The sequence below is a fragment of the Tripterygium wilfordii genome, chromosome 8 (genome assembly GCF_013401445.1).
Source record: "Tripterygium wilfordii isolate XIE 37 chromosome 8, ASM1340144v1, whole genome shotgun sequence".
NCBI lineage: Eukaryota > Viridiplantae > Streptophyta > Magnoliopsida > Celastrales > Celastraceae > Tripterygium > Tripterygium wilfordii.
The window spans coordinates 3,748,057-3,772,268 of record NC_052239.1 but is presented as its reverse complement, the minus strand read 5'-3'; the positions used below and the strand labels follow the sequence as shown (position 1 = coordinate 3,772,268).

Sequence of the window (24,212 nt, the reverse complement as noted above, 5' to 3'; positions counted from 1 at the left end):
AAATATTTGGGTGCAAATAAGGTTCATCTTTACATAAATATCATTGTTTAGAATGACATATTAACCCTTAAACTAAAAATAAAAAATAAATTTATATTTACATATAAAATTAGAAAGCACTAACTCTACACCACAATTCTCTAAAAAAAGTATAGTTTACACGCCAAAAAATTTTGCAAAGGAATATCGATTTCATTGAAAAATCGTAGAAGATGGAAGATGATGAGCTACAGAAGGATTATATGAATAAATATCATCTACAATATCTCAAAAACAACATTATCGACAATAAAAAAAATGATCATGGCGAAGAGGTAAGTGTTTTTTAGGTTTTTTTAGTTGTCTATACAATCCACGAACACTTACTGAGAAAAACAACACAAGTTGTCGTTTTCTAACAAAACACGACCCTACCAATTTTTGGAGAGAAAGTCGATCCTGATTTGTCTATTTTCGTTTCAATAGTTTTAAAAACAAAATCAACACATAGAGTACAATTTATACATAACCACTAATGTTATATAACAATTTCTTGATAAGAATTGCAAGTCAACACTGGTGTTTATAAACGGTAGGAGCTGATGTGTTGGTAATGGTGAAATCGATAAGGGAGGGGAAGGGATAATTGTGAGTTATGGTTACAATGTGTGTAAACTTAACAATATTCTTTCTAATAATTTACAAATCAATGGTATTTTGGTCTATTTATTAATATTTTGTGTGTAAACTTACAAATTTTTAGTGTAAACTTATATTGTTTTAAAAGTGGTGTAAAGTTAATATTGTAATGGTGTGTAAATAAAATTTATCTATAGAATATGATTACAACTAGGTAGAAAAAAAAATTTATTTTTCAGAACTCATTGTAGAGCTTCAATTCATATTAATTCCTGTGTCAAGAGTGCAAATATAACAACTTCAATAATACAAGCACTCACCCTTTTTAAACAGCGAGCCTAAAATCCATTTATACATACATACATACATACATACATACATACATACATACATACATACATGCATGCATACGTACATATACATACATGCATGCATACATATTATATGTAATCAAGCAAAACACAAACTTGAAGCGCCAAGGATATTATATTTTATTCTTGAATCAATTATCAGGTATAATATTATTCACTGCCTGCTCTTGAGATCTTCACTAATTAATCTTTAAATTCGGTCAGGGAAAGTTTAGCCTGCAAGACACGGGGAAAACTGTATTATAGTTGCACTAGAACAGTGTAAATTACAGTTTTTATCAAACTAACAAAGCCCTGACTTCAATGACCCTCAGATGAACTCAAAACAAGAGTTGTTAACTACACTTCTATCATATTTGGATCATTTTATGTCAATACGAAAATCTCATTGGTCTGACATAACCCAATCGAGTGATTTATAAGCTAAGAAATCGAGTGTCCGACACATGTCGGTGTCCAACATGGGTACATCACTATTTGGGAAGTATCCATGCTTCCTAGTTTATAAGTAAAGCTTCACACCCTCTCTCACAACCCATGCCTTTTATGGGCTTAAGTACTATAAGTGACGGACGACGATCCAAAAGAACAAAACCGTGCAAGTTCAAATCCAAAGCAGATAATATTGATTTATAGTGTTTTTTTAACTTCTAACAAACAATTGCATGCAAAACGAATTACCTGTAAAGACACTGTGAATTCAAGTGAGTGCAGTAGTAACTAACCCTAATGTGAGAGAGATTGCAGAGCAATCATAATCCTGAGGACGATCTGCTGAGCTGGAAGTATTGGTGATTGATTCTGATGGCTGACCTCGTTCAAGCAACCATCTTTGCTCTGTTGATGAGTTTGACATCTACGAAAAAGATTCACAATTTCATATAAAAAGTTGGCAACGGGGAAGAAATGAAAATCAACAGCCCTAGCTAGCTCATGGTCTCACTTGCTGTTTCAGTTTCTGGTTTTCTTCCATTAGTTGTTCTCCCTGCACGCATATTATTCAAGAAGAGTGATGTTTAGTGCACAAAAAAACAATTGAGAACCCAGGAAGCAAGGATTATAAAGAACTGGAATAATCTTTCGTGCACAAAATGCAACATATATATATATATATATATATGTATGTATATCTATGTGATGTTCAAATTAAAATCATATATGTTCAGGAAAGGTTTGAATAGGTATCCATTGCTGCTGGTTGTCTCTTGCAAGTCTAGAGAAGAACCGAACATGAACTCTAGAAGACAACTACTCAACTATCTAGAGACTCTCTCATTAAGTGTTTCCTTAGTTGTAAAACTTCATTCATATATTCGTTTTGTTAAAATTCACTGAATCCAAACCCTCACTTTGTGTAATGGCTTATACAAAAAAAAAAAAAAATAGCATCTCTTTTAAATGTTTCCTACTTTCCTTAGTCGTAAAACTTCATTCAAATATCCATATTCTATCCATTTGGCAAACCATCTGAGATTTAGCATATTTGATGTCTAAATGATGTGAATGTTTGACTAATTTTACATAATAGCATTTATGATGTTGAAAATGCTGTGACAAATTATACAATCATCATAAAACATGAACAATCAATTATCAAATTGTTTGGCAATTCAAGAGATTTAGGAACATGCTCAATCAAGAGATACGTTTAACACTAAAAAATTAAAAAAATTAAATTGTTACATGCTATTAAACTTGTTAAATATTTAAGAAGTTATATAAACTATACGTTGGTGCTACGTTGCAAAGAGTGAATAAGAGAGTGTATTTGGAATATGATTGAATAATATGGAGTATTCTAAGTATTTGGAGGTCAAAAATATGAAATGATACTCAAACGCTACTTTTAAAATAATTTCAGAATGCCACTTAAAATGCTATTTTTATGTTACTTAAAATGGGTGCTTGCCTTGATAACTAAAAAATAGCATATATGTTACTTGAATGGTTTGCCAAACTGATATATATACAAACACATGCACATGCAAATAAAAGTTCATGTTCTTATATAGCGAATAACAAATATATAGCATTAACATTCCCAAATCATCACAAAAGTTGCAACAATATGGAATCCCAATAAAAGTTTGAAGCAATTTTCTCTTTGAATTCCCTTGCACATATTTGCTTGCAATCATTCAAAGTTGAGCTTTGTTACCTTTCTCGTGAGAGCACAAATCTCATTCTTAAATTTCTCGTCCTGAAACACACAAACAGAAACATATAGATATCAAATTAAGGCACAAACATATTCATGTTACACTCCAAAATGACCTCTCCATATCAAAACAGCAGATGAGAGAGAGAGAGAGAGAGAGAGAAGGGAGAGAGAGTTCACCTTTGTTTCCACGACATGGTTCAAGCTTCCTTCAACTACTTTCTCCAGTTGCTTTAATTCTTCCAAGCTCAACACTTGGAGCTCTTCTCCTCTGATCTGACTATTATATGTATGATTGTGTTTAAACAGTACACAACTAATGATATATACTTAGTGAAGTAATAGATCCTTAACATTGTAGTTTCTTTACCTCAATTCACGTGTTTTCTCTGCTATTTCCTTTCTCAATGAGGCCAGCTTGCTAGTCTCAAGCTAAAATGACACCAAAGAGTTTCAATAAATGCACTTACTGTCACTACTTTCTTTTTATATAAGACAACTCCAATTCATTAAAGTATTTGCATCTTCCTCATCATGCCATCTCTTTGGCTTTAAAAAGGATTTTCACAAAATCTCTCCAGATTATACGTTTTTTCTTCAAATACTGGATACTATGAAGAATAGACAAAAGAAGATTAAAGGGGTGCCAGAGTGATTGACATATATATATAAAAACTAGAAAAGAAAACTCAAGCACATTTATATGGATATCTGTACTTCTTAAGTTCTGTTTCTAGGAACGGTTTAGAACTCTCCTAAAAGCACCTGAGACTGTTGAGATGGTGAAGCACTGCCAGCCAGCCCTTTGAATATTTAACATTTTTCTTATAAAATACAAATCATGCATCTCATCTTAGAGTAACTGTAGGATTTTTAATCCTAATAGTTATGACGGTTACATGGACATTCAGTATTTTATTTAACACTCTTGTGTAGAGAAGTAACCCTCAGGTCAGATATGATTGAACATATATTATATGTTACATAGACGAACATTTAGATGCATGGATTAGATTTTATTCATTTCTTATACGCTTTCTAAATTATCTTATATGGATAACAGATAGAGCTTATCTTAAACGATTGGATAATCATGAAACACCTGTTTGTTGAGATTGGTTGTTATTAAAATCTCTCCAAGTAATAATGGATTTATCAAAGGTTTAGTAATTCTCTTATCAGTTGGTAACAGAAATTTGATTATCATTTAAGAGATTTAACAAGTCACTTGATAAGTTGGATATAATTATGATCATAATGTTTTAATCAACTTATCTCTTAGTCACAAGTTTTATAAATTCAGCATTGCACTCTAAGAAATCGATTAAAGATTCTTCTAAGATTATTACAGCTTCACATCTTTGTCTGTTTTTTGTTTAATTCTTTCTTGTATTTGAGTGAAAATAAATCAATGTATAGGTAATCAAGAGAGGGTTTCATTGTGAGTGAAAAACACGAACAAAGCAGTTAGAGAATTGTTGGTGGATTCCAGAGTTGAAGACGTTCACCTTGAAAACCCTTGGTGGTTTTCAAGGATGGTTTGAGTTTGGTGGACTCTGGGCAGGATCATCTCAATGTAAATCCTAGGAGGATTCCAAGGTATACTACAGCCAAGGTGGACTTCTTCTATGTTAAAACATACATTAGATCAAAGTGGTTCATTGATTCAAATGATTAGAGTGAGTTTAATTTCTATCCTTAGTGGATTGTTTCAAAGGTTGATCGCTATATAAAATCGTAACTTTCTCCCATTTGGGTTTCCTCATAAAATTGTGGTGTTCTTTCGTTGTTACTTATTCCGCACTAATAATACATATTTATGCACATTTTACATCCCTTATTCCTATACTTTGCACTAGTTTCCTTTGTGAAATTGGTTGTTTTGATGTATTTTGTGTAAGTTTTGAAGGAATATGTCCCTAACGGTGATTGAGAGCTAAAGAGGCAAAAATATGATGAAATGAGAAAAGATGAATACGTTCACAATTTTGAAGTCAAATCAGGTTCCTAAACAGATTCGTCAAATTCACGAAATAAACTGGATTTCCTACGGAAGAATCAGATAACGAGGTATATACCATTGGAAAGATCTAGAAGTCTAGTTTTCATAGAATTTTACGGTTCATGATTTGGAGTTTCCTAGAGGAAGTTGCATCAATTTTAGCATCAGTGATTCAATGCAAAAATTATATGCGAATTTAGAATATTTGATACCTCGAGTTACTATTCTTGATACTCAAGAAACAAAAAAAATCTTGGGAGATTATGTGGCACTCAAACCTTGTGCTAGAAGTCAATGACAACTCTCTAAGTCAGTTTAAGTTCAATTTCCATAAGGAGAAGTGTATTGGAAGTCAAGTTCTGCATCAATTAGGAGAAACACTTCCTTGTTGAACTTAATTCCTATAATGTTTCAAAAGTCTCACTCAGTGGTGCCCTATTGCTGAACTATAAAACCGATATAGAGGTCATCAAAGAAGACACGAACGAACTAATAGAAGAGAGCACGGAGAGAAGGTGAAACTAGAAGCAAGTAAGTCGAGATCTACTATTTGGTTTTCTCTTTCTTTTATGTATTTTAGTCTTCAAAACAGATGATATGTGGCTAGTTTTCCTTCGATTAAGGGGCTAGTTGAATCTCAAACATGATTGTACTGATGTTTCGATGATCTTTTATCTTATTTCTTGAGATCGAATGAAATCTTTTCACTATATTACTTGCTTGTTGATGAAATCTTAGATATGTTTCTTTGAGTGCACGCTTAGATGCATGTTTTAGGATTTTATTGCTAGGACAATATGATTGATCAGCCTTATTTTCATAAAGTCTCAAGTAGCCAATAAATAAGATAACTCATATTCATGTGAAATGATTTCTAGGTGATGTAAGATGCATGCCACGTCTTATGAAGTTAGTGATGTTTGCTTTCTTTGTGCTTAATAATTCTTAAGTGTTGAATCTATGAACATGTCATTCTAAATTGTATCTTAAGAACTAAGTTAAGGAGTACATGCCATGCACTTGGCATACCACTCACGTTTCCATATTATTGATTAATGATTTTGTGCACACAAACTTTCAGTAACCTTGACATTATCATATAAGCATAGTGATGAAACATTATAAGCATGGCGTGATTCAGGGACGTGTGGTGAAACATAGGAAGTATTTCTTAGAAGGAAATTAATTTTTCAGACAAGAAGGCAGATTGAGAATGACTTTAAGTTGTTAGTGAAAGGTATGTACACCCTCTCATTGCTCAACTTGACCAGACACAACACTCAAGAAATATGATACTTATATGTTAAAAAAAAAGACAAGACATGTCAATTACCTGCAGCTCAAGAGATGGTGGTGCCTCCAATCTGTCATATTTTTGCAAATGCAGATCGTGTCTTTCAATCACCTGCTTAACACTAGAACAATGGAAGAAAAACATAGTCAATGGTTTAACCTAACCTGAAGCAAAAGCAAAAAGTAATGCCCTATAACAAAAACAACCTGAAATGTTACTCTTCTAAGAACTTACTCATCACATATAAGGTTTACCCCCACTTTTTCTATTGGCTTCAAGTTCCTTTCTTACTAAAGATTCATCCTTTCTAAGAGTATAGAACTTTTGAGATCACTAATGTTTCACATGATATTTACATTGTAAAACCCTCAATTAATAAGAAGTTAAGAACTCATGCATGCATTTGGATTTCTCATTCTTAATCACTACATTTTGAAACCAAAAAGCATGGAATCAACTCTCTTTGTTATAAATGGATGCTAATCAAATAGATAGAGCATCAAATGTTGGACCTCAAGACCAAGAAAACAACAAGAAAGTGCTCATGGTATATAGATTATATCATTGAGAAGATCCAGACAATAGCTCACAAGAAATTATTTAACTAGAAGCTATTTGACCTCCATATGCACACATGTATGATATATATCAAAAATCAATTAATTGAGTTGTATAGAATAGAACACATTAAACTATCCTTCTACATTTCTTGTTGGTCTATTTTTCATGGATCTTCTTCCCCCTTCTTTCAGTCCACAACTTAAAAACCTAATTTTTCTTCACACATTGATTAATTTCAAACTACTTTCTGTAACCATCTGTTTAACAATGCCACTGCATCAACATCCTTTTGGACAAATATACCTTATATTTTATCATTAATTAATGTTGTGTTAAAAAAGGGAAAATAAAATAAAACTTTGGCCACAAACACAGATGCATGTGATTTGTACACAGAATGCAAGATCAAAGCACAGTAGACCATCAAACATGCACCAAAAATGGTAATAACTAGCTTATGACTTGTAAAATAGAAAGAGTTCACACAAGTGATCACCTCTCTTTTCTAGCCAGACAAGAAGAGAGAGGATTTTAAGTGATTTTCATAAGTATCTACTTGAGGGTTACAATTAAGCATGGACCAGATGGTTTTCAATGGTTTTGTCTCCTTCACAAGGAGAGTTAGAAAACGATATTTGTTGACAGAAACCAAAAGATTATATTGAACATTTATTTCCCTCTCTAAGTAAATCAATTCAATGAGTCAGTACGATTGTAATGTAAACCCCCCAACACAGTTAATTGCATATTGCCTAATGGTAAAAAGACAGACAAAGAGATCATGGAACCATTGTGAAAATCAAAGGCGGTCCAAAAAGGAAAGAGGCCGGAGGGAAAAACCTTGTGCTGGAGTACTCAAAGAGCTTTCCTGTTGTAGAGAAGACAATGAGAGCAATCTCTGCATCACAAAGAGTTGAGAGCTCTTGAGCTTTCTTGAAAAGCCCTCTTCTTCTCTTTGAGAAAGTGACTTGCCTTGCCGTGATGTTGTCGATTTTCTTGATCTGGATTTTCTGTCTCGTCATCCCCAGATCAAGAAAAGTTCAACTTACCCTTTCACAGGAAAAAAAAAATTCCATATATACAAGTATCAGATTTGAGAGATTGAAAAGAGAAGAAGTCAAAACAAAACACTATTAGAAGTTCTAAAAGAAATGAGGGTTTTCAAAAGCTTATCTCTTTACATACAAATTCGCGAGTAATCCGTACAATGGAAAATGCACAGTACTGAATGCAGAGATGATGATAAGAACATACACTAACTGGTTCTGGGTACTTCTCTAAATCAAGCCAAGAATCCAACACCAAAACCCAACCCTAGCTAACTAAGAAACAGTGCTCATACTAATCCATCCAAAGAGAAGAAGAGTAACCAACAACTGGGGAAAAGGGAAATAGATTTCTCAGATTTCACAAACTACAAGGACTCAATGAGGGTTTCAAGGATTGGACAGATATTAATGGGTTTGCAAACTTTGGCACAAAACAAGCCTTAAGCCACCAATGGGTTTTAGAGAGAGAAACGATGAGAGTGAGAGAAGTGACCCTTGTGTTGAAGTTTTCCGGAGATACCCTTTTATGGCCAAACAAAAGTAAACTGATTTTGTTTTATTTAAATAATAAAAAAGGTTGAGACTTTTCTAGTTTTATACATACAACAAGGTTATTGTTTTTGGTTTGGGTGTCCGTACAAGATACCCATCTTGCCAGACTGCCATTTTCAACAGGAAATTATGACAAAAAGTGTACCCTCGTACCCTCCTCTACACTCAGTCACAGTTTATGAGACGGGAACTCGAATTTAATCACCAAAATAATACACAACATCGACACCATTGCCATTCCAATTATTAGCTTGGTAATGTCACAATTTTCTGCTGGTACAATAATGAATTTTAGTTAGAGTAATTCATGGTAGTTTTGTTTTTTAATCCAAAGGAGGAAAAACTTTATTCAGAAATTATTCTAGAATAAGCTACACCAACATTGTCCCCCCTCATGTAGACTACACAATCACAAGAGGTAGGAGGAGAAACAAAATGGTATAGAGAAGCTAGATCATCAACACATTGGTTAGCTTCACGATAAATATGTCCGATAACTACCCTCCAATCAGTCATTCATGGTAGTTTTAATTACTCTCAAATCTTAACCAACACCATAAAAACAGTAAATTAATTGTCATGCTTTTTTATCTTTCCTTTTTATGGCTTAACTTTTGAATTTCCAAACCAAGGAATTGTTTGGTCCATCATGACTTTCTTTTTGGGAAATTTTTTTATAGAGATATCTATTTTTGATGAGTTTGTAGATAAGATAAGATTAGCCATTTTGAGACGTAACTTTTTTAGGACATTCCTTGTCATTACATGCCTCAACTACTACTGATGTAACTGTTTTTCAACTATTTCTTTATCTGAAATTTGAAATCATCACACACGCACATATATATATATATATATATATGAATTCTCCTATGTGGATCAAAAAGTGTGGACCAAGTTTGTGGATCAAAATCCAATGGTTGTAATCAATCACAACATAAGTGGGGGCCACACATTTATTATGAGACCCATCACATCTATGGTTGAAAAACAAGTCCATAAATTTGGTCCACACTTTTGGTCAACATAGGAGAATTTCTGTATATATATATATATATATATATACACACATAAAGTCAACGAGAAGGTATCAAACAATGGATATTGAGTGCATCAGTTCTTCTTAATAAATTCTTTAAAATACGTAGATAAAATAATATTGTTGTATATTTTATAGATTCACTATACAATTAACGATGCATAAGATTATTTACCATGTTCTCTATTTCATCAAATAATAATGATAAACATTATTTCCACCACATTTTTTACTACGTACACCTCATTGATCTTTTAAAAACACATTTGAGTGGGGTGTACTTAGTAAAAAATGAGAATGAGGTACAAATAATGTTCATCAATAATAATTCATTATCTCTTTTTTATTATTTTATTAATACAAAATAAATTTATTTCTCTTGAGATAATTGCATTCACATGTTAATGACCTAATGTAGAGATGTTGTTTCGGAGAATTGAATCTGTACCTCTAAGTTGTACTCCTGTTGTAACTTTACCACTTGATCACATGCTCGCCTATATATAATTATTTTGAATTGAAAATATTCAAAAATAAAATATTTTTCTTAACGTTATGTCTGTGGTAATTTTCAAGTACTAGCAAAATGTGACAAAATTTGACTTTATATTATAATCTTTATACCATTCGTAACCTAATGAATTGTTTGGAATCGATCAATTTATGAAGAAATAGTCAATCATGTTCTTATATGTGCTTTTCCATCTCTATTTTCAACAAAAGTAAACTGTTTTTGTTTTATTTAAATATTAAAAAAGGTTGAGACTTTTCTAGTTTTATACATACAACAAGGTCATTGGTTTTGGTTTGGGTGTCCGTCCAATATACCCATCTTGCCAGACTGCCAGATTCAACAGGAAATTATGAAAGAAAATGTACCCTCCACCCGCCTCCACAATCAGTCCACAATTTCTCTGTTGTTTTTTTTTTTTCTTTTTTTTTTATGGAACGTAAATCCGAAATTGATCTTCATAATAATACACAATATCAACATCATTGCCGCTCCAATTATTGGCTCGGTTATGTCACAGTTTTCTGTTGATACAATAATGAATTTTAGTTGGAGCAATTCATGATAGTTTTAATTACTCTTAAGTCTCAACCAACACCATAAAAAGAGTAAATCAATTGTCATGTTTTTTTTTATCTTCTCTCTTTTTTATGTCTTAACTTTTGAATTTCCAAAGGAAGGAATTGTTTGGTCCTTCATGACTTTCTTTTTAGGAAATTTTGTTATAGAGAGATCTGTAATTTTTGATGAGTTTGTAGATAAGATTAGCCATTTTGAGTTGTCACTTTTTTAGGACATTGCCTTGTCATTACATGCCTCAACTACTACTGCTGTAACTGTTTTTCAAGTATTTCATTATCTGAAATTTGAAATCATCACACATACATATATACACACTCAATGAGAAGGTACCAGACTATGGATATTAAGAGTATCTGCGCCAATTTCTCTTAACAAATTCTTTAAAATACAGACAAAATGACGATGTTATATATTTTATAGATTCACTATATAACCGACACTGCATTAGATTGTCAAAATCCCTATCTAAATCGTAAAATTGTATCTTTTAAAATCCTTGATAAGCAAAACAATTCGGATCTTTTAAAAATTGTTTTTTGATAAGATCGTACAATCTTATTGTCCGATCTTATGATTCGATTTCACGGTCTTACAATTTACAAGATACCATATTCTCTATTTCATAAAATAATGATTCATCCTCTTTCTTTTATTATTTTATTAATACAAAATAAATTTTATCTCTCTTGAGATAATTGCATTCACATGTTAATGTAGAAATGTTGTTTCGAGAAATTGAATATATGATCTTTAAATTGCACTTATGTAACTTTACCACTTAATCACATGTTTCCTTATAATTCTTTTGAATTGAAAATATTCAAAAATAAAATATTTTTCTCAACCTTATGTTTATGTGGTATTCTGTGGTAATTTTCAAGTACTAGGAAAATGTGACAAAATTTGACTTGATAGTATAATTTTTATACCATCCGTGACCTAATGAATTGTTTGGTATCAATTTATAGTAAAAAATTTATGAAAAAAATAGTCTATGGATGTTCTTATATATGTGCTTTGCAATCTCTACTTTCAACAAATATGCTATTCATTTTCTATTATTCTGATATCCAAACAGTGTGTTAGAGCATCCACAGGGGGAGTGATTTTAGTTGCTCGTTGTCAGATGTTATGTTAGTTTGAAAAGTTAGAGTGCTACAACGGTAGAAATACTTCTCTCCAAATGGTGAACCCTATTTATTGGTCATTGTGCCCTCTTTATTGGGCTCTCTAAATATAGAGAGTTTGATAAAGACTACGGATCAAGTTTAATAACAAGTGTTTTTCGAAGGACATTCCAAAATGGTATATCATACAATGGAACAATATACAAAAATAAAAGGTCGCTCAAAGAAAGAGGGTCGAAATCAATTTGGAGGATGATGAAATTGGAGATTCATCTAAACCCCTAGTCCCTCAACCCATCTGCCTTACCCCAGCCATGACTCCTAGCTCGGAAAGCCTTGAGAATGAAGATCCAATGACATTCGATGAATAGTCCGATGGTCTACGACGCCCTCTCGGTCGCGAAGCAATTAAAAAAAGTTTTTAAATAAAGAATCTCAATCCTCGAAATTTTTTGTGGAGGAGTTCTCTAGTTTTAGAAAGGAACAATCAAGTCATTTTAAAGGTGAGTTGAGAGCAAAAGAAGTAATGGAAAATTTGAGGATATACGCTAAACTTGAAGCTGAGAGTATGAGAATTGCTGCAAAGCAAGAAATGGATCAAATGAGAATTATTGCAATGAAGAAAGAAAAAAAAAACGTAAAAGAGAGAGAAATCATGATGTCAAATCTAGGCTCGGCCTCCACTACTGAGGGTAAAGTTTGGCTCATTGCAGAACAACATGAATTTACATATGAAACAAAACATGTTTAGGGATGGTTATAGTTGTAATGGGAGTGAAATGTAGTTTTTGGATTATTGGCCTTTAATTACTAGCATGTGTTTCCTTTTTTCTATTGTTTGATGAGTTTGATGCCTATGATTGGAGGGATGTTCCAACTATTTGTTTTCAATTGCAGTGTAATTTAATTATGTATTCTTAATTTGAATAATAAATTTACTTGTATTAATATTGTTGTGAGAAATTACATAAGTAATTTTAAATATAAATTGAGAAATATGTATTTTATTATATTAAATTATAGTGGGATTCTTGCAGTGTAATTTAATTATGTATTCTTAATTTGAATAATAAATTTACTTGTATTAATATTGTTGTGAGAAATTACATAAGTAATTTTAAATATAAATTGAGAAATATGTATTTTATTATATTAAATTATAGTGGGATTCATTTTTGTAGAGGGCTATAGAGTACCATCGTAGCATTTTTTAATTTGGAGAGTGATTGCGGTGGCTAGGGGTGCACATGGATCGAGTTGAGTCTGGTTTAGGGAGATACCTCAACCGACCCGCATAGGGTTGGGTGAGGTTTCTTCAACCCTCAACCAACCTCATTTGAAGATAGGTTGGGTTGGGTTCGGATTAACGTGGTTGGGTTGGGTTGGGTTGGGTTTGAGGTTGAGTCAAGTTGGAGGTTTTTGGTTAAATGTACATTTAAATGTAAGAGTTAAATGCCTACAAATATAAATACAATGACACAGGTGTGCACTCGAATGTCTCACTACAACCACCCGAGTGCATATAAAGTCGCCACCAACTAATATTTATAGACGCAATTGGATGTTTGACAATCAAGGCATCGTCTGCATATACAATGAAGATTCATGTGGGCTCGAGGGTCTGATTATGTGTAGGGAAGATATTAAGTACCCCGCAATATCTGTCCTAATCGGACAGTTGCCATCTAAGATTTGGAGAGTTCCAAGTACTACCATAGCTATAAAAAAACATATATAAATGGATATTTATAGCATAAACACATTAAAGAAAGAGATTGGGTTGGTCGAATAGAATGTACCACTCACAGTCTGTGCAACCTTATGGAGAAAGTGCACACGACCTATAAGTGGCGACTTTAAGCCTTACTATCAGGGGAATAATGCAATAAAAAATGGAAATGTATGCATGAGTCGATGACAACATGTGGATGATAGAGGAGTCATTAAAGAATACCAGACACATGAAACACTACATATTTTTGATTGATAATAGGGGACAAAGGTGCATGCAATGCTTGTGAAGTACCATTTATCGTGATGAAAATATGTGCGAGACGTGGACGGATGATAAATACCTAAAATACGCAATTCCAGAAGAGGGTTCTAATGAAGATCTTCAAATGTCTAGACATTCATTTTCATGATATGAACTTATAAGTGCATGATTTTAAGATATCGTTCGATTCTTACTTTCATGATTGGGTCCATTCGCTATCGGAATATTCTCCTTTTATGCATGTTAACAACTACACCTTTATGTTCAGGGTATATCTGCCCGGGAGATGGATGGATATGAATCCAAGTCCATACTTTGTGCTTCTTGTTTCCTTTGTTTTCTCCCTTCTCCTCCTAGTCTCTCATTCATTCTCCCTATTCACTGAATCCTTCCCTTCCCCTTTCAGCCTCTCTTCTTCTTCTTCTTTATTATCCTCCGAAAGCCCCCTTGAAGAACTGCTATGTTCCATTCTTATCTTTCTCTTTTTTTCATCTTTTTGTTTGTTCGTTTTCACTTGCTCCCTTTTCCCAACTAAAACCTGACATCTTTTCAAGGATGGATGTTCTTTCTTTCTTTTCCATATCTTTGTTTAGCTGTTGCCTTATTGGACCTCTATTTTGAGGTTCCAATTTCCTTTAATTAAGATGTTCTAACACTTAACTAATTTATTTTATTGCATTTTAGCTTAGTTTTACACTTACAAATGTTTCCCTTTGGTTTTGTAGGAATCCGACTTTGTTTGGGCAAGTTGGAGCACTTTTTTGGCACTTTTTGCTGTGAGGTGTTGGGACACCTCCCAAGGTGTCCGGACACTTACTGTCCGGACACCCACATTAGGTGTCCGGACACTTCCTTTGAAAAATGAGACAGAGCCAATAACGAAGACTTGATGAAGCAAAGATGTTCGGACACCTTCAGAAGCCGTCCGGACACCTACCGCTGATGTGCAATTTTCTGCATCAAAATTTTAAGGGCATTTGGGGTAAATCATGTATGTAACCAATCGGGAACGATTTTATAAGGGTAGCTAGGTATTTTCTATTGCAAAAAAAAGGGAAAAACCCTAAGATTTGGTTTTCTTTTTCATTCATTCACTATACAACATCTAGCCTCCATAGTTTTTTTTTTTCTCTCTCTCTCTAGGGTTTTGCTTAGTTCTTGTGATTTTGTTTGTAAACATTGGTTTTCTTCTATAAAATTGATGTTTATTCTCATTATAATGAGTGGCTAAGTTCCATTTCTAGTTTCTAGTCCCGAACTGTGTGTACAAGGTTTCGATTATTCAAGGTATGTTCAAAGGCTCGTAGCTTCGATCCATCTCTTTTAATTTCATGATAGTTTTGTGATTGGGTATATGAGAATGACATATTTGATTATATTATTGGATTGTCTAGTCTTAGGATTACATCTAATATGTTCGATTGAGTATTGTTAAACTCATTGCATGATTTCCTTAATTAATTGAGTTTTTCATTGCATAGCTATTAATTATGTGTATTGATGATGGGGTTTTGGGTTAACTTATGAATGTGCATGCGAGAGTTATGGTTAATTGATCTTTGAGTGTGAAACTAGGGTGTTAGCCAAGCCGAGCCTCAATCCATAATATTAGGTGATTATCCCTTTGCGTTCATCGTAGATTAAGAGACCCGATGGCCTACATGTATGAATTGAAGTCTTATATCCCAATTCTCTTTGCATATGCATGATTGATAGTATCACACAATGCATTGTGTATGGTTGTGTGTGTTTGCAATGATAGCTTGAGTATGAGAACCAAGTAGCCACCGAGACGGATTAGAGACTAGGTTTTTAATTAATTGTTTTGAATCCAATTCGTGCTTACTTTGATTACAAAATAGCTCATGCTACCGAGTCATTCGGCTCATTTCATTTACTTGCTTTTATTAGATATTCATTGCGTTTATTAGTATTAGCTAGTTAGTTGCATATCATTCACCTTTAAATTTACATTGCTTCCTCGTGGATCGATACCGGACTCACTGGTTTATTACTTGACGATACCCTACACTTGAGGTAAGTACACACACTTTGGTGTCGGTCATTGCCTACCTTCCATCACTCTGTTTGATAACGTGTCTTTTCAACCTAGCTAGCCACATGACTGGGTTGTTTTTGTATTTTTTTGGGAGACTTTACTTAGTTCTGAAGGAAAGGATAACCACTGGGCTTGATTCTTGTTAGATATCAATTGGGTTTGGTGAATGGTAGACCGAATACAACTTTTGGGCATTAAACCCATCCCTGTAAGTTAAGGCCAACAAGAGGACAAACTCATTTAAGAGGACACTTTGGTGGAGCATGCAACCAAGGAACCCAACCAACCCTTTTATTTGAGAAGGAAGGATAACAGTCAACCGAGTGCTTCCCTGTAATCAATTTTGCAGAAGATTCTTGTAGTCGTAACTTTATTTAATAAAATTAAGATTCCAATTTTATTTCTCTTTTTTTGCGCTGCATTACTAATTTGAGTATAACTATTGATTTTCTGATTATTAGGTGTAGAGTTTTACTCATATAAAATTACACTCGTAGGACCCTAGTATGACTCGAGCTTGTATGGTAGTCACTTGAGTCGGACAAAAATAGAGTACTACATAATTGCTCTTCTCAACCCTAGTCTTTACTGTTTTTATTAGTTGTGCAAATCTGTCTTGCGGGCCATATTGGCTCACTTGTATAAACATTGAAACATAAATTGTATGAAACAAGTAGGAAAACAGACTTAGTAGCCCAACTTGTGTGCAATTTATTTTGATTGTGTTGTAAAATCATTTTTAAGGGGATTCAAGAATCTAGATTTGGGGACAGAATTCACCTCTCCCTCTCTTTCAGTAACCTAAACCCTACGGTTATGACTCAAATCCATAAAAATGCTACTCTTTTTCTTTTCTTTTTTTTTTTTTTTGTTTATAAGCAGCATAGAAATGCTGCTTTAAGTAGCATTGGGCCACAAGAGTTCTTGACTTCCTTCTCTTTGATTTCAACCTATTTTCCCACTATTTGATCTTTTCTACGAAAACTTTTCCACCATTAGATCGCAAAAATTTAATGTGGGTCTCACCCCACCAATCACTATGTAACTTAAGCCAATCGAACTTGTTATAAAAAATGAAAATACAAATATGGATCATCTTTTCATGGAATTTAATTTTGATTAAGTGGTCGTCCTTGGTTGTCAGTATACCAGCCACAACCTAAGAACAAAAGGCAAAATCATAGAATAATTACTAAGACCAATTTTTTAACAAATCATATTGTATTTTTTGTTAATATCAAATGAATTTTGATTTTTCATGTTAATGGTGATCATAAGTTAACGAACGAATCAAGAAAGATGATTGTTTTTTTTTGAAATACCATAGAAAATTACGTTTGTGGTTGCAATCTAATTTTGAGTACACATATGCCTAACCCAATCCATTGCCAACCAAACCAACTCTCGTTGGTAAGAAAGATGAATTTAATTTAATCAGTTCACATAAAATGTACATCAGAAATCAAAATGGTGCAAAATTCAACAAAGCATAACTTGATAGGACTGCTCTATGGAGATTTTTTTTTTTGAAACCAGGAAAATCCCTGGAGAATCTTCAATAAGAGCTGCAAGCCACTATACAATGGCCGCCATTAAGTCCCCAGCATAGTCCCGAATAACCACCCCCAACCCTGTCTTCTTGTTATGTCCATTAATACCAGCATCCCAATTAACTTTTGTACAGCCCCTCTGGAGGCGCTTGCCATACCACTGCTGGAATCCGCTCTAGATCCTCATTATTACCGAGATGTGAAATGACTGAACCTTCCACATTTTCTGGGAAAGCGTTATGAGCAGCATAAAGACCAAGTTGCTTTGAGGACATAAATTCTTGTTCATGGACAAAAGAGTTTCTCCGGCTCCAAATCAGACGAAAAGTAGTAGCTAATATTGGCATGTTCTTGCTTGAAAGCCTATTCACTGCCAACAACCACAGCTGCTCAAAATCATGGAACTCAGAGCTCATTTTCTGGACCCGATGGGTACTATAACCAAAAACCTGCATTGAAAAATCTCATATCCACAAAACATGCATTGTCGACTCCTTCTCACCCTTACACACAGAACAGTGAGCATCCACAGACACATGACGTCTCCGCAGGTTTCAGTTCCCATAACATGGTAGAGCATTTTGTTGGACAAGCTAAATAAAAACCTTAGTAGAGGCATGCGTGTTTAGGGACCAGGCCGACCTCTATAAATTCTTCCTAACACCCCTTTGAGAAGAAGACGCCTCTGAACTTGTGGCCAAAGATCTAGCCCTATGGTAGCCACTCCTCTTACTGTGTACATCCCCTTTTTTATGCCATCCCAATACAGTTGATTACATCCACTCCTTGGAAAGATTGGAGTCTTAAGAATTTTATTCGCAATCTCTTCATATTCCACCACCCAGACTCCGGATCCACTAAGTTCAAAACCTTGTCGTCTTTGTATAGACCATGACTAGTATAGGTATCAGACCATGGAATTTACCACCTATCCAGTTGTCCCTCCATATTCTCACCTGGAAACCATTTCCAACATGCGAAGCCCGATTGAAGGAGTTCCCTAGCCGAAAGAATATTTTTCCAAGCATAAGAAGATGAAGCCCTTCGAGGATGGAGATGATCCTTTGTAGAATATCACATCACATGGTGGTGAATTTTATACACTCTCTTTTGGTATGTATTAATTGCTTACACAGTCAATGGTAAATTGAAGAGATGACTATACTAACGTCTAAGAACAGAGGCCCCGGCCAAAGCCTAATTTCTATTGGCGTGGGGCCTACACATAGGCATAGGACTCCAAACAAATGTTGCCAAGACCATTTGGTAAATAATTTGAGTAAATATATTCAGGGGAGGACCTTTTGTTGGGCAAGGGTGGGCAATTGTCTATCCTCAAAAAAAAAAATTGAACATTGGTTATTTATTTCGGCTTGTAGTTCATTTTTACCCACACTAATATGTTTGGCCCGGTCCAACTGTCCAACCCACTAACCCAGCCCAACCTTACCTTTTCCCTCTTCTCTTCCCCTCTCGTAACGTAGAGAGAGCCTTTCTTATTACAGAAGATTGTCAAGAATCGACTTCGAAATCAAATGGACGATCAATGATTAAAGGGAGATGTTTTTGTTTTCAATTATTACTTTTAACTTTTTTATTATTTTAATGTTATTTTTCGTACTTTTGAATGCATAATTATTTTCCTCTTCTTTTCTTCTTCGTTGTCTCTTCCTCCTCTTGAAGTTGTCCGCTTTCTGTAGTTCTCCTCTTGGGTTTGTCGGCTTCAAAGACCTACTGTCTTTGATTGGTGAGTGTACATTTTTCTTTCTTTATTTGTGTGTGCGGGTGGCTTTTTCTTTTCTTCCTCAAAGGGATGTAAAATTTTTGTCCTTGTATCCATGGTGTGAGTGTCTCTTTCATTTGCATTTCTTTTTTATCTTTGTTTGGGGGTTGTATGTGGCCCCTCTCATCATTAAGGAATCCCCGTTTGATCTTTAAACTTTTCAGTCCTATTGTATTCACTAGTGTGAGTTCCACTAACTCTTAGTTAGCTAGTGGTATTTTCTATTCATTTTCAAACCTTAGGGTGAGCCTACGAAAAACTGGGAGATATGTTTAACCTTTTACGCTTGTGCAGTATTATTGCTTTATATTAGAAATGGGGGGGGGGGGGGGGGGGGGGGTGGGATGCACTTATTCTTTGGCTGTCTGTCATCTACATGATTTTCTGGGGATATCTTATGTGACCTGGAGGATGATTCATATGGGGTAACTTAGAGTAGGGATGCTTTGAGGGATGAAATGCTACATTCTTTTGTGGTTTACATTTAAGGATCTATGGACATTCAAGATACATATCTGTTGGTTTTTGACTATCTCTACTCAACAGCAGCAACCACATACGTGCAAGGATCAAAATCACCACATCTCACTTTACTCATCAAGAATCCTTACTCCGTTTGGCTTTTGGTTTTTCTCACTAATATCATCTAGCTTGTCATATGATAATTCTAGGTATACTGTAGCTAAGTGATCATGCTTTGGAATATCCTATCACTTTTTCTTTTTTTTCCCTTGTTTGCTTTCTGCGTTTTGGGGTATGTCCCCAATCTTACTATTGTTTCAGGTCATCTCCTAAGATGCTCTCTTGTTTTGTTTTTGTTTTGGTTGAATATATTGTGGTTTATCAAAAAAAATGTTTGTGTTTGTTTTTTCAGAGTCATATTATATTTTACACCTCATTTTATTTTTTTCAAATCAAATTCATATCAAATATTAGATTCCACATCAATTAAATTTAACAATGAGAACAATTTGGAATGCCTCAAATGGTGCTTTTTTGATATATCAAGCGCTAAATGCCCAAAGTGAACATCTTTTAACAATTCAAATTTTCATAAATTTAGCTTATACTCCATATTTGGAGTAGTTTTGAGCATCCACAGTGAGACTTGTTTCAAGTGCTTCAAAACTCACTTTCTCCACATATCTAGTGTTACATATCCACAATGATAAATTTTGGACATTCCAAAAAATTTAGTAAAATTTAGAGTCACTCCACATTTGAAGTAGCTGTTAATTGATGAATAGTTGGCTTTTTTGGGACCCACTCAACACGTAACACCATGACACGTGCCTCAATATATCCCTGTTCTTTAGCCCTTTCTCACTCTTCTTCTTCTTCCGCTTCTCTGCCTCAACGTTTTTCTCTCTCTCCTCTCCTTCTTCTTTGCTTCTTCCTTTCTTGCTCACGGATGCCCCTACCCAAGTGCTTTACACGTCCTGGGTTATTTTTTTGTTGTCATCTTTCACAGCAAAAAAAGAGTGGGCAGAGGATATGGGTTGATTTGTTCAAGGTCTTGTGATTCTACTTGGTCATTGAAAGGGGGACGATTGATTTCCACGATTTTGTAAATCAAACAGTTGAGATGGGTTTTGGGGCTCCAAGTTATCAAATGAAGGTATCCACTGTGAGAGGATGAGAGAGAAGATGGATGAAAGGAGTATTGGCTCAAGAGTCACTACTGTGAGTGTGTTGAAATTTAGCACTTGATAAATTCATAAGTGCACAAAGATTGATGTGTATGGAGTGTGGGCACACGAGTGCCCAATGTGGATGCTTAGGTAGAGAAAAATATATGTTGCGAGACACACAAGTAATAGGGAAAGAGAGATGATGGAAAGGAATAGTGACAAGATAGAGGAAAAAAATATGGAGTGTGGGTACAAGTGTTCCCATTATGAATGTATTAGAATGCAACACTCGTTAAATGGATGATTGCACAAGAATTAATGTTTTTGTGCCCACTGTGGATGCTCGTAAACATAGATTAAATTTCAAAGTACATGAACTTGTTTAGCCTTTGATCATAAGTATGTCCACTATGGATGTTCGTACACAGACACTAAACTTCAAAGGACATGAATTTGTTTAACATGTGATCACAAGTATGTTCACTATTATGCTTGTACATAGATACTAAACTTCAAAGTACATGAATTTGTTTAGTCTGAAATAAAATAGATAAGTTTAATCAATTTTTTTTTTTCAAAAGTAAGGGCAATTTCAGGAGTTATTCCTTTATAGAAATTACAATTACATGCCCCCCTCTATTTGTCTCGTTTTCTAATCTACAAATTTTACACGTGCTTTGAACCAAAATACACAAGTACTCCTCACTCCTCAGTCTCCCCATGTGACCCAAACCCAAAAGCATCTGCAATAATTTTTGTAACTCCATATATAGTCTGCGGTGGCCACGCAAACGAGGATACCAGATATGGAAATAACTGAACTACCCCTGCATCATCAACATGGCGTTATGTTATTTCGTCAACAGCCGGTGTCCTCTTTCGTCCACCTCAAAAGCCAGTAGCCTCTTCTCTGCTCTCCTTTTCCTATCTCGATAAAGAAAATCTTTCCTAGGGAGAGAGACAGCGAGCTACCGACAGAGATAGACATGCAGCCCTATAGAAGCGGCGGAAACGACAGCAGCGGAGAGGCCGCGCGATGGCTCGCCGCAGCTGAGAAGGTTCTTGCTTCCGGCGATCTACATAGCGCTAAGTCCTTTGCGATCCGGGCCCGCGAATTCGATCCCAGACTCGAACTCTGCGACCGGATCATTGCCGTCGCCGACACAATCCTCTGCGCTACTACTCGAATCAGCGCTGGTCGCTACCCTGACTGGTACGCTATTCTTCAACTCGACTCACTGACTCAGAATATGGAGCTCATCGCGAATCAGTACCGGAAACTCGCCCTCCTTCTTGACCCTCAGAGGTCTCGCCTTCCTCTCGTTGATCAGGCTTTCAGGCTCGTCTCAGATGCGTGGTCGGTGCTATCCAACCCTAATGGGAAGTCACTCTATGATACGGAGTTACAATTGGGTGAGTTAGGTCAAAATCTGCAGAAGCAAACGCCACCGAAACCAGTACGAACAAGCCCGAGAAATAAGGACGGTAGGGTTGTTACAGAACCGGAACCGGAACCGGTACCGGTACCAGAACCAGAACCAGAACCAGAACCGAGTTTAACCATGGCTACGCCCGCTACCACCCCGGCGACGACCAGCATTGAGACTGCATCGACTCGTCCTAGTCAATCAACTCGGCGGACGACTCAGCCGGATGAATACGTGGGAGATAGGTTCTGGACAGCTTGCCCATACTGTTATATATTCTACGAGTACCCAAAAATATATGAGGAGTGTACACTTAGGTGTCAAAATTGCCGCAGAGCGTTCCACGCGGTGACGGTACCTTCACCGCCGGTGACAGAGAACCAAACGCATTTCTGTTGTTGGGCGTTTTTCCCCTTAGGTTTCTCGGGGAATGCTAAAGACGCCAATGGGTTCGCTAATTGGTCGCCCTTTTCGCCAATGTCTGCTTTTCCAGCACCGAAGGGATACCGAAAGGCTGGAAAGGCGAAGAAAACCGCTCCTAGGTTCACCTATGACGATCAGGATGTGTATGTAGAGCTTTCGGAGGTTAGTGAAGATGAAGAGTATGACGATGACGATGACTGGGAGGATGAGAGACGGAAAAAGAAATCCAAAAAAGCGACTGGCAAAAGTCCTGCCAGTAATAGAACCTCAAAGAGAGTACAGAATCAGAGGGCAAAGAGAGGAATCGTAGATGAGGCGTCAAAGGGAGAGTCGAGTCGCAAGAAGCAGCCTGCCAAGGGGGCAAAGGAGCTGGGGAAGTTGGATTTAAATGTGGAGTTCAGTAATGAGGTGGAGGAGCCTGCGCCTGTGGTGAGGGAAGGAAATGTGGCAGGTAATGTCGAAGAGGATAATATTGGTAGTGGGTTTTTTGAGGGTCTTGACGAGTTCCTGAGTAGTTTGCCTATACTCAATGTTGTGGCCGATGACAAGGTTAGAGCTGTTTAGTGAAGTAAGACTGCTTCATCGTCTTCTTGTTGTATTTTGAATTTGCTGTAGTTCATTGTATGCTTCCCGTGTTGACCATGTAGAGCTTCTGTATGTGCAAAGCTGCCTTCATCTGCCATGAAATCTTGTGTATGGCTCCAATGACTTCTTTCTTAGATGGTTTTTAGTAGCCGTTAAGTTCTCCATCTAGATTATCTCAGTTCGAATAACCACAAAATTTCCTTTTAATTTCTGTTGAACTCTTTTGGCTTGGACGAGAGTGAAATGGTCATGGTTGTAGTTTGTGCCAATTGCCAAAAGATCGAATGTGCTTGTGCCCTTAACGCATACATTTGAGGATGAAGTTATGGTTTTTAGAACTCATTCTCTCAGAATTCTTGTTATTGGTTCTGATTCTGTCATGAGACAAACAGTAAAGGAAACTTTTTCATCTTCATAATCTCACCATTTCAAGAGCCTAACAGGGGCATTTCTCAGAGAAGAATTCCTTCCTAACACTCACTAGTTGAGAGAATGTAAGTAAGGGAGGAAAGAAAAGCAGGTTAGAATATCATATATTCTTCTTTCCTTATTGTGGGACATTTTTTTTTTCTATGGTGCAGGGGATTATTGTTGCCTTGTTGCCTTGTTAAATAAAAAAATTCATAAAGCTTTTGACGACATAGACACCTTCCGCACCTTCCTTTTTGATTATTTGTGATTTGCATATTATTTCATAATGGAAACTGGAAAGTACTGGTGGACAAATTTGGATATGATGTCGGGTTGCACCACCATACGTGAAAAGCCTTCTACGAAGTGCGAGCTAATAACTGTAAGAAAATGAGCTATTAGGTTGAGTTATGTCCCCCTGAGTTAGCATTTAGGCCTGGTCTTATTTATGAACCTGAGTACTACTGAGAAAATCTATCTCCA

The 24,212-nt window shown here is 35.5% G+C and overlaps 2 protein-coding genes across 4 annotated transcripts; one reads left to right on the top strand and one right to left on the bottom strand.

The window, feature by feature from the left end:
- Positions 1–1,085: 1,085 nt before the first annotated feature.
- Positions 1,086–8,540, bottom strand: LOC120003805 (MADS-box protein SVP-like). 3 transcript variants are annotated; one of them, XM_038852901.1, is made up of 9 exons: positions 8,186–8,540; positions 7,845–8,054; positions 6,483–6,564; positions 3,518–3,579; positions 3,328–3,427; positions 3,148–3,189; positions 1,933–1,974; positions 1,715–1,845; positions 1,086–1,205 (listed from the first exon to the last, which is right to left on the bottom strand). In XM_038852901.1, exons 2-9 carry the CDS (start codon positions 8,024–8,026, stop codon positions 1,190–1,192), a joined length of 657 nt encoding a protein of 218 aa, XP_038708829.1. In that variant the 5' UTR covers positions 8,027–8,054; positions 8,186–8,540; the 3' UTR covers positions 1,086–1,189. The 3 variants fall into 3 exon arrangements, with proteins under 3 accessions (XP_038708829.1, XP_038708827.1, XP_038708828.1); XM_038852899.1 differs by having other exon boundaries at positions 8,190–8,540; XM_038852900.1 differs by having other exon boundaries at positions 8,259–8,540.
- Positions 8,541–21,628: 13,088 nt separating this feature from the next.
- On the top strand, positions 21,629–23,957 carry LOC120004364. The gene has a single exon (XM_038853699.1). It carries the CDS (start codon positions 21,870–21,872, stop codon positions 23,295–23,297), a length of 1,428 nt encoding a protein of 475 aa, XP_038709627.1. The 5' UTR covers positions 21,629–21,869; the 3' UTR covers positions 23,298–23,957.
- The last annotated feature ends 255 nt before the right edge of the window (positions 23,958–24,212 follow it).